This window comes from Mauremys reevesii, linkage group 4, assembly GCF_016161935.1.
Source record: "Mauremys reevesii isolate NIE-2019 linkage group 4, ASM1616193v1, whole genome shotgun sequence".
Taxonomy (NCBI): Eukaryota; Metazoa; Chordata; order Testudines; family Geoemydidae; genus Mauremys; species Mauremys reevesii.
Genome location: NC_052626.1, coordinates 22091389 through 22103778, shown reverse-complemented (window position 1 = coordinate 22103778; position 12390 = coordinate 22091389). Strand labels below are relative to the sequence as shown.

Below are 12390 nucleotides of genomic sequence, written 5' to 3'. Positions count from 1 at the left end.
AGTAACTATTGTTAAATCTTTATAGGTTCAAAAAAAATACACAGGTGAAGTCTTTGATGAAGACCTGAGAACGGTCTTAAGACGCTCTGGCTGCAAGAATGAGAAAATAGTATTTATAATGGATGAGTCAAATGTACTGGATTCTGGATTCCTGGAGAGACTGAATACTCTTCTGGCCAATGGAGAGGTAACTTGAGTAAATCTGTGTAAAGTAGCAGTTATGCAGGGAAAATCAAGCCTTTAAGAAAATATACTTATTTCCTGGCTTAGGTTCCTGGTCTCTTTGAAGGAGATGAATATGCCACCCTTATGACTCAGTGTAAAGAGGGAGCACAGAAAGAAGGTTTAATGCTAGATTCACATGAAGAACTGTACAAATGGTTCACCAGTCAAGTTATTCGCAATCTCCATGTTGTGTTCACCATGAACCCATCTTCTGAGGGCCTGAAGGACAGAGCAGCTACTTCTCCAGCTCTCTTCAACAGGTAACTTATATATTCTGTTTGGGAACTAACCTACAACAAAGTGTCTTAACACTTGAGGTTTTTTTGTTTGTTTGTTTGTTTTTAAATTAAGAATATTGTTAATACCCTCTTGAAAAAAGAAAGTTTGGAGGTTTTCATGTATATCTTGTCCTGTCTGCAGGTGTGTCTTGAACTGGTTTGGAGACTGGTCAATTGAAGCACTGTACCAAGTTGGCAAAGAGTTTACAAGCAAAATGGATCTTGAAAAGCAAAACTACATTGTGCCAGACTATATGCCAGTTGTGTATGATAAATTACCACAGCCGCCATCACATAGGGAAGCTATTGTAAATAGCTGTGTATTTGTTCACCAGACCCTTCATCAGGTGTGTTCTGCCGTTCTACTCGGATCTCTAATGTCGTGTTCTAGTGGACTGACACAAGTTCAATACAAGAATGTTGCCCCATGACAGTTTTGAGTTTAAAAAAATCTAGATCTTATATAATCTTAATCTTTTACATATACAAATTTTTGACAAAATCCTTTTCCTTTGGAAAGGCTAACGCTCGTCTAGCAAAACAGGGTGGCAGAACTATGGCCATCACACCCCGTCACTATTTGGACTTCATCAACCATTATGCCAACTTGTTCAGTGAGAAAAGGAGTGAGCTGGAGGAACAGCAGATGCATTTGAATGTTGGTCTTAGAAAGATCAAGGAAACTGTTGATCAGGTACATACCTTTAAACTTTACTTTTTCATATAAAATTAGAGCTATTAAACATTTTAAAACTGAGTTTAGTCTGTATAGACTCTAATCTTACAATTCATGTCAGGTGGAAGAACTGCGTAGGGACTTGAGAATAAAGAGCCAGGAGTTGGAAGTAAAGAATGCAGCAGCTAATGACAAGCTGAAAAAAATGGTGAAGCATCAGCAAGAAGCTGAGACGAAAAAGGTGAAATCAAAGCTTTTTTTACCTCTTGTACATGTACAGTATATCTAGAAATAATCTTACAGGTTTCACAATCATTCTCTTAGGTTATGAGCCAAGACATTCAAGAGCAGTTGCACAAACAGCAAGCAGTAATTGCAGATAAGCAAATGAGTGTGAAGGAGGATCTAGACAAAGTCGAACCTGCTGTCATTGAAGCTCAGAATGGTAAGTCAACACTGACAAATAACTACAGCATGCCTTCCTTGAGGGGTTTGGGGCTGATCCAAAGGCTCTTGAAGTCAGTGGGAGTGCTTCCATTTGCTTCAGTGAACTTTGGGTCCATCCCTTTATCAGCAGTATCTTAATCTGTAGTGTGGAAGCCGTAGAAATAAAATAGTTCACTAGCACTGCTGAGCTTCCAAACTTCCCATTATTGCTACCGTAGACTTGCATTCTAAGCAATATTTTTATTAAACTTTGAGCAATAAACTGTCTTAATGGTTCACTGTTTTTTGCCAGACTTCAGTAGATTTCAGTATATCAGAGCACATTAGAATAGGAACTCCTGAAACAGGAGTAGGTCAACAAACACTAGGAAATTTCTGGTGTGCAGTAATATGGTCCACATAGTTCAGCTTGTCTACAGCACGCTAGCTTGCTGTGCACTTGCACCCCAGCTTGTTTCTCACGGTTTTCTAGACAAGTCCCTAATGTGTTCGGTTTCTGCTGGTGCTGCCTCTTAAGAGATAGCAGTGTCCAGTTCCTGGAATTAGTGATTTAATAAATGCTACATAAGTATTGTGAATGGAAATACTACCTACAACTTATTTACTCCAGAGTTAGTTACAGTGGCTTATCAGTGGGTTGCATAAGAGGAGGAAGGACTTGTAACTCACTATTTGCCTAGGTATACAGTCACTTGCTGTAGTGGCATCACCTTGTTTTTAGGCTCCTTAACTCGTGGACTCAACATAGCTGCTAGGTGCAAACTCTTGCTCTTGTAGTAGTGCTTGGAGGCTTCTGAGAGTTCAGCTTGCTCTCTCACGTGAGAATACTGGTGGAGAGTTTTCAAAATGTGGAAAGCATTTGGTTTTTACAAGAGAGGTTTAATTCATTTTAGATATGACCTGAAGCTTAAAAATCTCTCAACAATATCAATGAAGATTTAATTCCTGTCTTACTATTTTGCTGTCTTTTCTTCCTTTTTCTCCCCAATCAATACTCTTCCTTTCTCCTGCTCGATCTGGCTTAACCACTGTGATTAAGTGTAAAATCAATAAAGAAGCAGCATCTGGTAGAGGTCCGTTCTGTGGCCAACCCACCTGCAGCAGTGAAGCTAGTGCTAGAGTCCATCTGTCTACTATTGGGTGAAAGTACAGCTGACTGGAAAAAGATTCGTTCCATCATTATGAGGGAAAACTTCATTCCAACTATTGTAAACTTTTCTGCTGAAGAGATCAGGTGAATAACTGCAGATACTGAGCTACTGCTGGGAATAGAAAGAAATTGTTCACAAGATTTTCACAATAAAAATCTTACTAGTAGTCACAATTGGTGGTGATAGGGTTTGGTTTCTACCTCAGAAAAGGCAGAATTCACCTCATGAGTATGCAGAATCTCCACCTTTTATGTGGAGAACAAAATATCAGACTGTCATATATTCATGAAGATGATCTATCAGGGAGAAGATGTGAATCTCAGAGCTAAATTTTGCTCTTAAAATAAATTTTAAAGTATAGTCTGAGTAGCACCTACTGCCATCAGAGCACTGGGGTATAGACTATTCCCAGTAATTGAACTTAAATTTCTTTCTTTATTTCCCAGCAATAGCCTTAAATTCCTGAAAATACTTTTTTGTCCCCTTAATAGCTGTGAGCTCTATAAGGAAGCAGCATCTTGTTGAAGTAAGAGCAATGGGCAACCCTCCTGCTGCAGTAAAATTGGCTTTAGAATCAATCTGTCTCTTGTTGGGTGAGGAGACAAATGACTGGAAAAAGATCAGACCAGTTATTCTCAGAGATAATTTCATCAGCAGCATTGTCAACTTTAATACTCAAGATCTAAGGTATTGGTTTTAGTTTATCTACTGTAGTAAAGGAGCAACTACTTCTCAGTAACTCTGTGGTGACAGATTCAGCACTTGCACACATGCTGTGTCAAACATAACTCTTCTTTTGCAGTGAATCCATCCGGGAAAAGATGAAGAAGAATTACATGTCAAATCCAAGTTACAATTATGAAATTGTAAACCGAGCATCCTTAGCGTGTGGTCCACTGGTAAAATGGGCAATTGCACAGGTAACTCATCTACAGTAGATGCACCAATTTAGAATGCTTCAGTGTTATGTGGGAAATCAAACACCTAGTGATAAGTACTGGTTCTACAGTGCTGGAAATATGCAAGGACTCGGAATAGATGGACTTCCATCACTTGAAGATCTGTGGCCAGGGGCGGCTCTAGGAATTGCGCTGCCCTAAGCTGGGCGGCAAGCCGCGGGGGGCGCTCTGGTGGTCGCCGGTCCCGCGGCTCCGGCGGACCTCCCGCAGGCGTGCCCGCGGAGGGTCCGCCGGTCCCGCGGCTCCGGCGGACCTCCCGCAGGCACGCCTGTGGGAGATCCACCAGAGCTGCCTGCCGCCCTCCCGCGGCACGCCGCCCCAAGCACGCGCTTGGTGCGCTGGGGTATGGAGCCGGCCCTGTCTGTGGCATCTTGTCTAGCTTGCTATTGTAAAGGTAAAAACAGAAATTGGTCTAAAGTGAAAGTGCAGAGTAAGGTGCTGAATGTTCTTGCATACTTGGTTAACTGTTCCATGAGTAACAGGATCCTGCAGTACACTTCATAAGAATACTTATGAATGCAGTTGTATGTAATGATTGCAGCCCTACAACTTACTTTTTCAAAAGACAGTTGAAAATATCTGTTTTCATAATAGTGATTAATGGCTGGTCTTTTTGCTCTGTGGCCAGTTTTGTGTATGCACAGACCAGATTTTGTTGCCTGGTTTGTTCTCGTTTCCCCTAGCTGACAAGGGTGGGGAATGTTGTAGAGCAGAGTGATCATGTCTTACTGAGGGGAGGGCATCTCGCTCTGAAGTAATGTCTGGCATCTCACCCAGCCCTATCCAAAGCCAAGGTTGGTTATTTGTGGGTGTGGGCTTTGGCCAAGGGCTCACAGGTGGGATTTTAGAAGCTTGAGTAGAGTGTGTTTATGGGAAAACAGGAGGGCTCCTTCAGTGGGGGCAGGGGCATGCTAATCCCAGTGTGCAAGGAAAAGGATACACTAATTTGGTACTTAGCCCATAGGATAAGCTTCCCTCTTCTAGCCTTCCAGACTCATTGCAGTCTCTCCCTTGCCTTCATCCTACACTCCCTAAGAGAGAGCTCTGGCATCATGGGCAATTGTCTCTGCACTGCACGATTGAATTTGAAATTTGATCGAAATCTGGAGGTTTCCTAAAGAACTTTGGTCTCACTTCAGTGTGATGAATAATGCAGTTGACACCTGTTGGCTGTTTCAGGCCACCTGCAGACTCAGAATAGTGAATCAGTTTAAGTAGAGGACTTAAACATTTTAAAATGAAAGCCCGAATACCTAAAATCCTGAGGGGTGCCCTCAATCCATACAAAATTATGCTTGCTGACTTGCACGGTCCCAAGTCACATGGTAAGTTCCATTCTAGAAAGTATTTAGAACTGACTGTTCACATGTTTCACAGCTGAATTATGCTGATATGTTGAAACGAGTAGAACCTCTCCGCAATGAACTACAGAACCTGGAGGATGATGCCAAAGACAATCAACAGAAAGCTAATGAGGTGGAACAGATGATTCGTGATCTTGAGGCCAGTATTGCTCGCTACAAGGAAGAGTATGCAGTGCTGATTTCAGAGGCTCAAGCAATTAAGGCAGACCTGGCTGCAGTTGAAACAAAGGTGAGAATACTTAATGTACCATTTTTTCCATTTTATTGACTTTTTTCTTTGTTTCAGGGGGTGGGAGTAGTGGCTTTCAAACATTCTGTACACCTTTCTAACACAGAATGCTTTAATGGCCTCTCTACACAAGTTGGCCTTTCAATATGTTTCATCCTTTGGACTTCTTACAAAGAACTTTGCAGACCATTGATAAACAGACCAGAGTGAGGATTACTCTTCCAGTCACTGCCTCATGCTGGCCACCCAATTAAATTGTCAATCTGTCTGATCAGGACTAGGCTAGCATCTAGGATGTTACTCAAAACCTAGGAAAGCTAGCATAGGTGAAGCAAAGCCAGTCCTCTTTCACAAGCACAAAATTCACCCACTAGAATGATCAATTGTGTAAGTCTCAAATGTGTTTCAGAGGAATTGTGATTACTTAATGCTTATCACAACTATTTTAAAAATACCTGGCAGGGTAACTGCTTTATTAATATTCTCTTCAGACAAGACCAGTGAAGTCAGGTCAAACGGTCCATACAAATGTCCTCTTATTTTTTGGTTGCTTGAGCTGCACTGATGGAATCATAGAAATGTAGGTCTGAAAGGGAACTCAAGTGCAGCCCCCTGTGCTGCAGCAAGGTAAAATAAACCTAGTTCATTCTTGACAGGTTGTCAAGGTTTCCTCCCTCACTCTGAACTTTAGGGTACAGATGTGGGGACCTGCATGGACCCTTCTAAGCTTAATTCCTAGCTTAGATCTGATAACGCTGCCACCAGCCAGAAATTCAGTGTCTGGCACACTCCCTGTCCCCCCAAAACCTTCCCCTCCCTGGGCTGCCTTGAGAGACTTCACCAATTTTCTGGTGAACACAGATCCAAACCCCTTGGATCTTAAAACAAGGAGAAATTAACCATTCCCCTTCCTCCCCCCCCACCAATTCCTGGTGAGTCCAGATCCAATCCCCTTGGATCTTAAAACAAGGAAAATCAATCAGGTTCTAAAAAAAAAAACTTTTAATTAAAAAAGAGAGGTAAAAATCATCTCTGTAAAATCAGGATGGAAAATACTTTACAGGGTACTTAGATTTATATAGCCCAGAGAAAACCCCCTCTAGCCTTAGGTTCAAAGTTACAGCAAACAGAGGTAAAATCCTCTCAGCAAAAAGGAACATTTACAGGTTGAGAAAATAAACATAAGACTAACACGCCTTCCCTGTGCTACTTACAAGTTTGAAACATGAGAGACTGATTCAGAAAGATTTGGAGAGCCTGGATTGATGTCTGGTCCCTCTTAGTCCCAAGAGCAAACAACCCCCAAAACAAAGAGCACAAAACAAAGACTTCCCTCCACCAAGATTTGAAAGTATCCTGTCCCCTTATTGGTCCTCTGGTCAGGTGTCAGCCAGGTTTACTGAGCTTCTTAACCCTTTACAGGTAAAAGAGACATTAACCCTTAACTATCTGTTTATGACACAGGTGTATGTCCAATCCATTCTTAAAAACATCCAATGATGGGAATTCCACAACCTCCCTTGGAAGGCTATTCCAGCACTTAACTACTCCTTATAGTTAGAGGGTTTTTCCTCATATCTAATCTATATTTCCCTTGCTGCAGATTAAGCCCCTTACTTCTCACCCTACCTTACGTGGACATGGAGAACGATTGATCAGTCCTCTTTAGAATAGCGCTGAACATATTTGAAGAATTTAATGGTGGTTGTCTTTTCTCAAGACAAAAAATGCTCAGTTTTTTAACCTTTTCTCATAGGTCAGGTTTTCTAAACATTTAATTGTTTTTGTTGTCCTTCTATGGAAACTCTCCAACCTGTCCACATCTTTCCTAAAGTGTGGTATCCAGAACTGGACACAGTAATCCAGCTGAGCCCTGTTTGCTGTATAGATTGGGACCAGTACCTCCCGTGTCTTTCTTACAACACTCCTGTTAATATGTTCCAGAATATTAGCCTTTTTTGCAGCTGCACCACATTGATCATTCATACTCAATTTGTGATCCGCTATAACCCCCAGATCCTCTTCAGCCTAGCCAGCTAGATCCTGGCCCAGGGGTGGCCAGCCTGTGGCTCCAGATCCCCATGCGGCTCTTCAGAAGTTAATATGCGGCCTTGTATAGGCACCGGCTCCGGGGCTGGAACTACAGGTGCCAACTTTCCAATGTGCTGGGGAGGTGCTCACTGCTCAACCCCTGGCTCTGCCATGGGCCCTGCCCCCCACTCTACCCCTTCCCACTCCCTCCTCTGAGCCTGCCATGCCCTCGCTCCTCCCTCTCCTACCCAGAGCCTCCTGCACACCACGAATCAGCTAATCAGGAGGTGCGGGAAGGCACTGATCCGCTGGGCTGCTGTGGGCAGTAGGCACTGGGGGTGGGAAGGAGGAGCTCATGGGGGGCTGCTAATGTATTACTGTGGCTCTTTGGCAATGTATATTAGTGAATTTTTGGCTCCTTCTCAAGTTCAATTTGGCCACCCCTGTCCTGTAATTGTTTTGCATTTGATTCTTTTTTTCCCCTTCCTGAATTTCACTTATGGAATTCAGATCAATTCTCCAATTTGTCAGGGTCATTTAGAATTCTAATCCTGTTCTCCAAAATTCTTGCAACTGTTCTATCCCTTTCCACTACCAGAACCATAAAATTCACAGCCCAAGAATACCAACAACCAAACTTCCAGAGTTGTGCATGCACTCATAGTTGTTTTCTGGACATACGTAATTCTGAAAATTTGGGTCCAAAGTCTGGTGTGTTGGGCAAACTTGTCTGTCTATATAGACTGCAGATGTGATAATTATGGGGGCCATCATCTTGAAATATAAACCATTCCTTAATTTCTAGGTAAACCGTAGCACAGCTCTCTTGAAGAGTCTGTCTGCTGAACGTGAAAGATGGGAGAAGACAAGTGAAACCTTCAAGAATCAGATGTCCACTATTGCAGGAGACTGTTTGCTTTCAGGAGCTTTTATTGCTTATGCTGGTTACTTTGACCAGCAAATGCGACAGAACTTGTTCACTACATGGTCCCATCACTTGCAGCAAGCAAATATCCAGGTAAAGATTGATCCACAGTTTCTTATGTCATGACTACCAGAGGTGTTAACGTTGATTGTAATGAATTACTGCTTCATAAAGGGGAAATCACAAGGTGTTCACAAAAGATAAAGATCAAATTTGAACAAACTTTGAGCTCTCTTTGGGCAACTAATAATGTTTTACTCTTCAGTTCCGTACAGACATTGCAAGGACAGAATACCTTTCCAATGCAGATGAGCGTCTTCGCTGGCAAGCAAGTTCTCTACCTGCAGATGACCTGTGCACAGAAAACGCGATCATGCTTAAGCGGTTTAATAGGTACTTCATTTATACAATAAGTACAGAATGTATGGGAATAAACTTAACAGTGGATTGGTGCACAGAACTCCCACTGAAGTCAATGGAATTTGCACACACCTGTCAAAAGGAAAACTCGATTAAAACTTTATCATCAACCTGAATATAAATGCTTTGACAGAATTTTGAGCTCTGTCTGATATCTACATAGTACCCACGATAGCAAATTAAATGCAAGTCTTAATAATCTGCTTCCCTTGTGTTTATAAGCAAAACAACTTGCATTTTAGTGTACTTCACTATTATACCAACTTAGCTCAAACTGAAGCTGTTAGTAAGTCTGTATCGCTCGAAACAGTAAAGTATCCTTTTGATAGTTGTATCTAGTTAAATCAATGTTATCTTCTCCAAACAATGACCATGATCCCTCCCCCATTTCATTACATGATCCCACATTCTCCAAAAACTATTTAGAATATTAACTCAACCTGAGTGGACTAAATGGCTTGTATCAGAAGCCTTAAATCTGTCATATGATGGAAATATTTTTTCACTAACTTAGGTATCCACTGATCATTGATCCTTCTGGACAAGCTGCAGAGTTCATTATGAATGAATACAAGGACCAAAAGATCACTCGTACTAGCTTTTTGGATGATGCTTTCAGAAAGAACTTGGAAAGTGCGTTGAGATTTGGTAACCCTCTACTCGTCCAGGTTAGTCTCTTGTTTACATAAATTTTTAAAAAAAATGTGATTACATTTCCCAGGAAGTACACTTGAAGTCTTCACTTGCTGGGGCTTAGTTTTATTGCTACTCTGGCAATTGTGCTTTCCAGGTATTGAATAAATGAAGGTCCTTGTGTAGACAATGGATCAAAATGCAGCAAAGACCATCTTCCTTACGTGTTCTACCCACATTGCTCCCCCTCTCCTACCATATCAAGGTCAAATTTAAAGGCCTTTCTCAGCTGTGCCCCAGGCTACTTAATAATTTGTCACCTATTGTGCCCCTTCTGACTTGACTATCCAGTCTGCTTGTCCACTCCCCTTCAGTTACTCTTTACACACCATCCCGTCTGCATAAAACAGTCTCTACTCTGATCTATAATGCTCCTGTTTTTTTTCCAAATCTTAAAACTCACTCCTATGGATGTCTGCAGTCAATAGTCAGTGTTGAAATATCCGGGTTGGAGCAGATATGAGAAGCCAGATTGGCTTGATGAAAATACAAAAAGAGATGCAAATGTATGCATGTCTATATTAAAAAAAAAAAGTACATCTGTCTAGAGATGGCACCCATTTCTGTAGTATCTGAGCACCTCACAATACTTTAAGACGGGTGGCCAACCTGTGGCTCCGGAGCCACATGTGGCTCTTCAGAAGTTAATATGCGGCTCCTTGTGTAGGCACCGACTCCGGGACTGGAGCTACAGGTGCCAATGTGCCAGGGGGTGCTTGCTGCTCAACCCCTGCCACCACTCTGCCCAGTGCCCTCACTCCCCCGCCCCACACAGCTGATTGGGAGGAAGGGGGAGGTGCTGATCAGCAGGGCTGCCAGTGGATGGGAGAACTGATGGGGGGGCTGCGACATATTAGTGTCGCTCTTTGGAAATGTACATTGATAAATTCTGGCTCCTTCTCAGGCTCAGGTTGGCCACCCCTGCCTTAAGAAATAAGAATATATTATCCCTATAGCACAGATGGTAAAACTGAAGCACAGATTATTAATTTACTTTCCAAAGGTGTCAGTCTCCATCACTCTCTTATTGCTTGTGCTCTTAAACTGTGAGCTCTTTGATGCAGGATTTAGGTCCAATATTTGTAGCAGTGGGAGCACCACTTCTGATTGGGGCTTCTTGGTGCTAGTTCTAATCTGATATCTACACAATGAAAACAGCAAAATTAAGAAATCCAAACTGGAAACGTTACTTAGGTATGTAATCCATCATCCAAAATGTCTGAATAGTACTCGATCCTAAAAATTAGCTTATTGTATGGGGAATAACATTGGAATAACAGTAGTTACCCACATGACCAAATCTTCATGTGGATTACTACTAGACCTTTTCCCATGCAAGGGAAAAACTGAGATCCAGATCAAACTTTATTCAAGCTTGTTCCAGCACAGGTCCGTTTAGCTACTGTTCTGTTGATTACTCTCACAACTGTACTGCTGTTTAGGATGTGGAGAGCTATGATCCAGTTCTGAATCCTGTGCTGAATCGTGAAGTCCGGAGAACTGGCGGTCGAGTGCTTATTACCCTGGGAGACCAAGATATTGACTTGTCACCGTCCTTTGTCATCTTCCTCTCCACCAGAGATCCAACAGTAAGGAACACTTATGAATTTGTTTAGCTTTCAGCAGGGCAGAACACATATTAAGCCAAGAAAATGATCCTGATATTTATTTTGATAGATTGAATTTCCCCCGGATCTCTGCTCTCGTGTTACGTTTGTCAATTTCACAGTAACTCGCAGTAGTTTACAGAACCAGTGTCTGAATGAGGTCCTGAAAGCTGAAAGACCAGATGTTGATGAAAAACGTTCTGACCTCCTTAAACTTCAAGGTATGTTTCTGAAAAATCAAACAATAAAAATGAGTCCTAATTAGTCAGAGAATAAACTTGACAGTCACTCTCTTACTAATATACAGCTATTCTTTTTATAGTTGAGGAATGAGATATTTTGGAACATTCTGTTTCAAAGCATACAGGAGATATGGCAAACTGTATAGAATATGTTTGTATAGGTTATATGCAATGCATGTGATCGCAGATCTCAATTTGTTTTACTTAAGGTGAATTCCAACTGCGTTTGCGGCAGTTAGAAAAATCTCTGCTACAAGCTCTCAATGAAGTGAAGGGACATATTTTAGATGATGACACAATCATAACTACTTTGGAGAACCTAAAGAAGGAAGCAGCAGAGGTCACCAGAAAAGTAGAAGAGACTGATATTGTCATGCAAGAAGTGGAGGCTGTATCTCAGCAGTATCTGCCACTTTCTACAGCATGCAGTAGTATCTACTTCACAATGGAGTCACTGAAACAGGTTAGATAAAGAACCAAATTTAATCCCTTTCTCTCACCAGAAATATTAATTATTCTTAACATTTTTTTAAAGTTATGCTGTACTGTTTAAATTCCAGTTATGACTACATAAGTACATCATGAATTGCAATAACCTCAGTGTTTGTCAAACAGTAGGGCCTTAAGTTCTAAACTCATATACAAAAAAAAATGTTATATATATAATTTTTTTTCCTCTTTAGATACACTTCTTATACCAGTATTCTCTCCAGTTTTTCTTGGACATCTACCATAATGTCTTGTATGAAAACCCAAATTTGAAGGGAATTACAGATCATACCCAGCGTGTCGCAATCATCACAAAAGACCTCTTCCAGGTTCAGTATTTTCCTAGACATTGTACTTAGCAAAGGTTCTTGTCCTGTGGAAATCTGATTAAGGCTCTTTATAATACAACTAACCAATTACATTTTGTTTCGATAGGTGGCTTTCAATAGAGTAGCTCTTGGCATGCTACATCAGGATCACATAACCTTTGCTATGCTGTTGGCCAGAATTAAACTGAAAGGCACAATTGGGTAAATATTTGAATCTTTGCTTTTTGAGATGTCTCAGTTTTCCCATTTACATACATGAAAGCTTTGTATATGGTGCCTTAAGGTTAGCCACTACTTCAGTTGAAGACAGATACTTGGCTAAAAT

At 41.4% G+C, this 12390-nt stretch overlaps 2 protein-coding genes across 5 annotated transcripts in view; one reads left to right on the top strand and one right to left on the bottom strand.

Moving 5' to 3' along the window:
* LOC120403790 (cytoplasmic dynein 1 heavy chain 1-like) overlaps positions 1–12390 on the top strand; it is a 90140-nt gene that overhangs the window by 60268 nt on the left and 17482 nt on the right. The window contains exons 46-62 of one of the 2 annotated variants that reach the window (XM_039535446.1): positions 26–187; positions 271–485; positions 646–850; positions 1024–1197; positions 1301–1420; positions 1504–1624; positions 3269–3464; positions 3580–3697; positions 5114–5329; positions 8166–8378; positions 8551–8678; positions 9220–9373; positions 10841–10987; positions 11076–11226; positions 11457–11710; positions 11931–12065; positions 12172–12266. In XM_039535446.1, the coding sequence (XP_039391380.1) occupies positions 26–187; positions 271–485; positions 646–850; positions 1024–1197; positions 1301–1420; positions 1504–1624; positions 3269–3464; positions 3580–3697; positions 5114–5329; positions 8166–8378; positions 8551–8678; positions 9220–9373; positions 10841–10987; positions 11076–11226; positions 11457–11710; positions 11931–12065; positions 12172–12266 (2804 nt within the window). Of the gene's footprint in view, positions 1–25; positions 188–270; positions 486–645; positions 851–1023; positions 1198–1300; positions 1421–1503; positions 1629–2665; positions 2861–3268; positions 3465–3579; positions 3698–5113; positions 5330–8165; positions 8379–8550; positions 8679–9219; positions 9374–10840; positions 10988–11075; positions 11227–11456; positions 11711–11930; positions 12066–12171; positions 12267–12390 lie in introns of both variants that reach the window. The other variant, XM_039535448.1, reaches the window with a different exon arrangement.
* Positions 10584–12390, bottom strand: part of LOC120403789 — a 37944-nt gene continuing 36137 nt past the window's right edge. For all 3 annotated transcript variants that reach the window (XR_005597730.1, XR_005597731.1, XM_039535445.1), the window contains one exon: positions 10584–11234. The gene's annotated coding sequence lies outside the window, so the exon portion shown is untranslated. The remainder of the gene's footprint in view (positions 11235–12390) is intronic.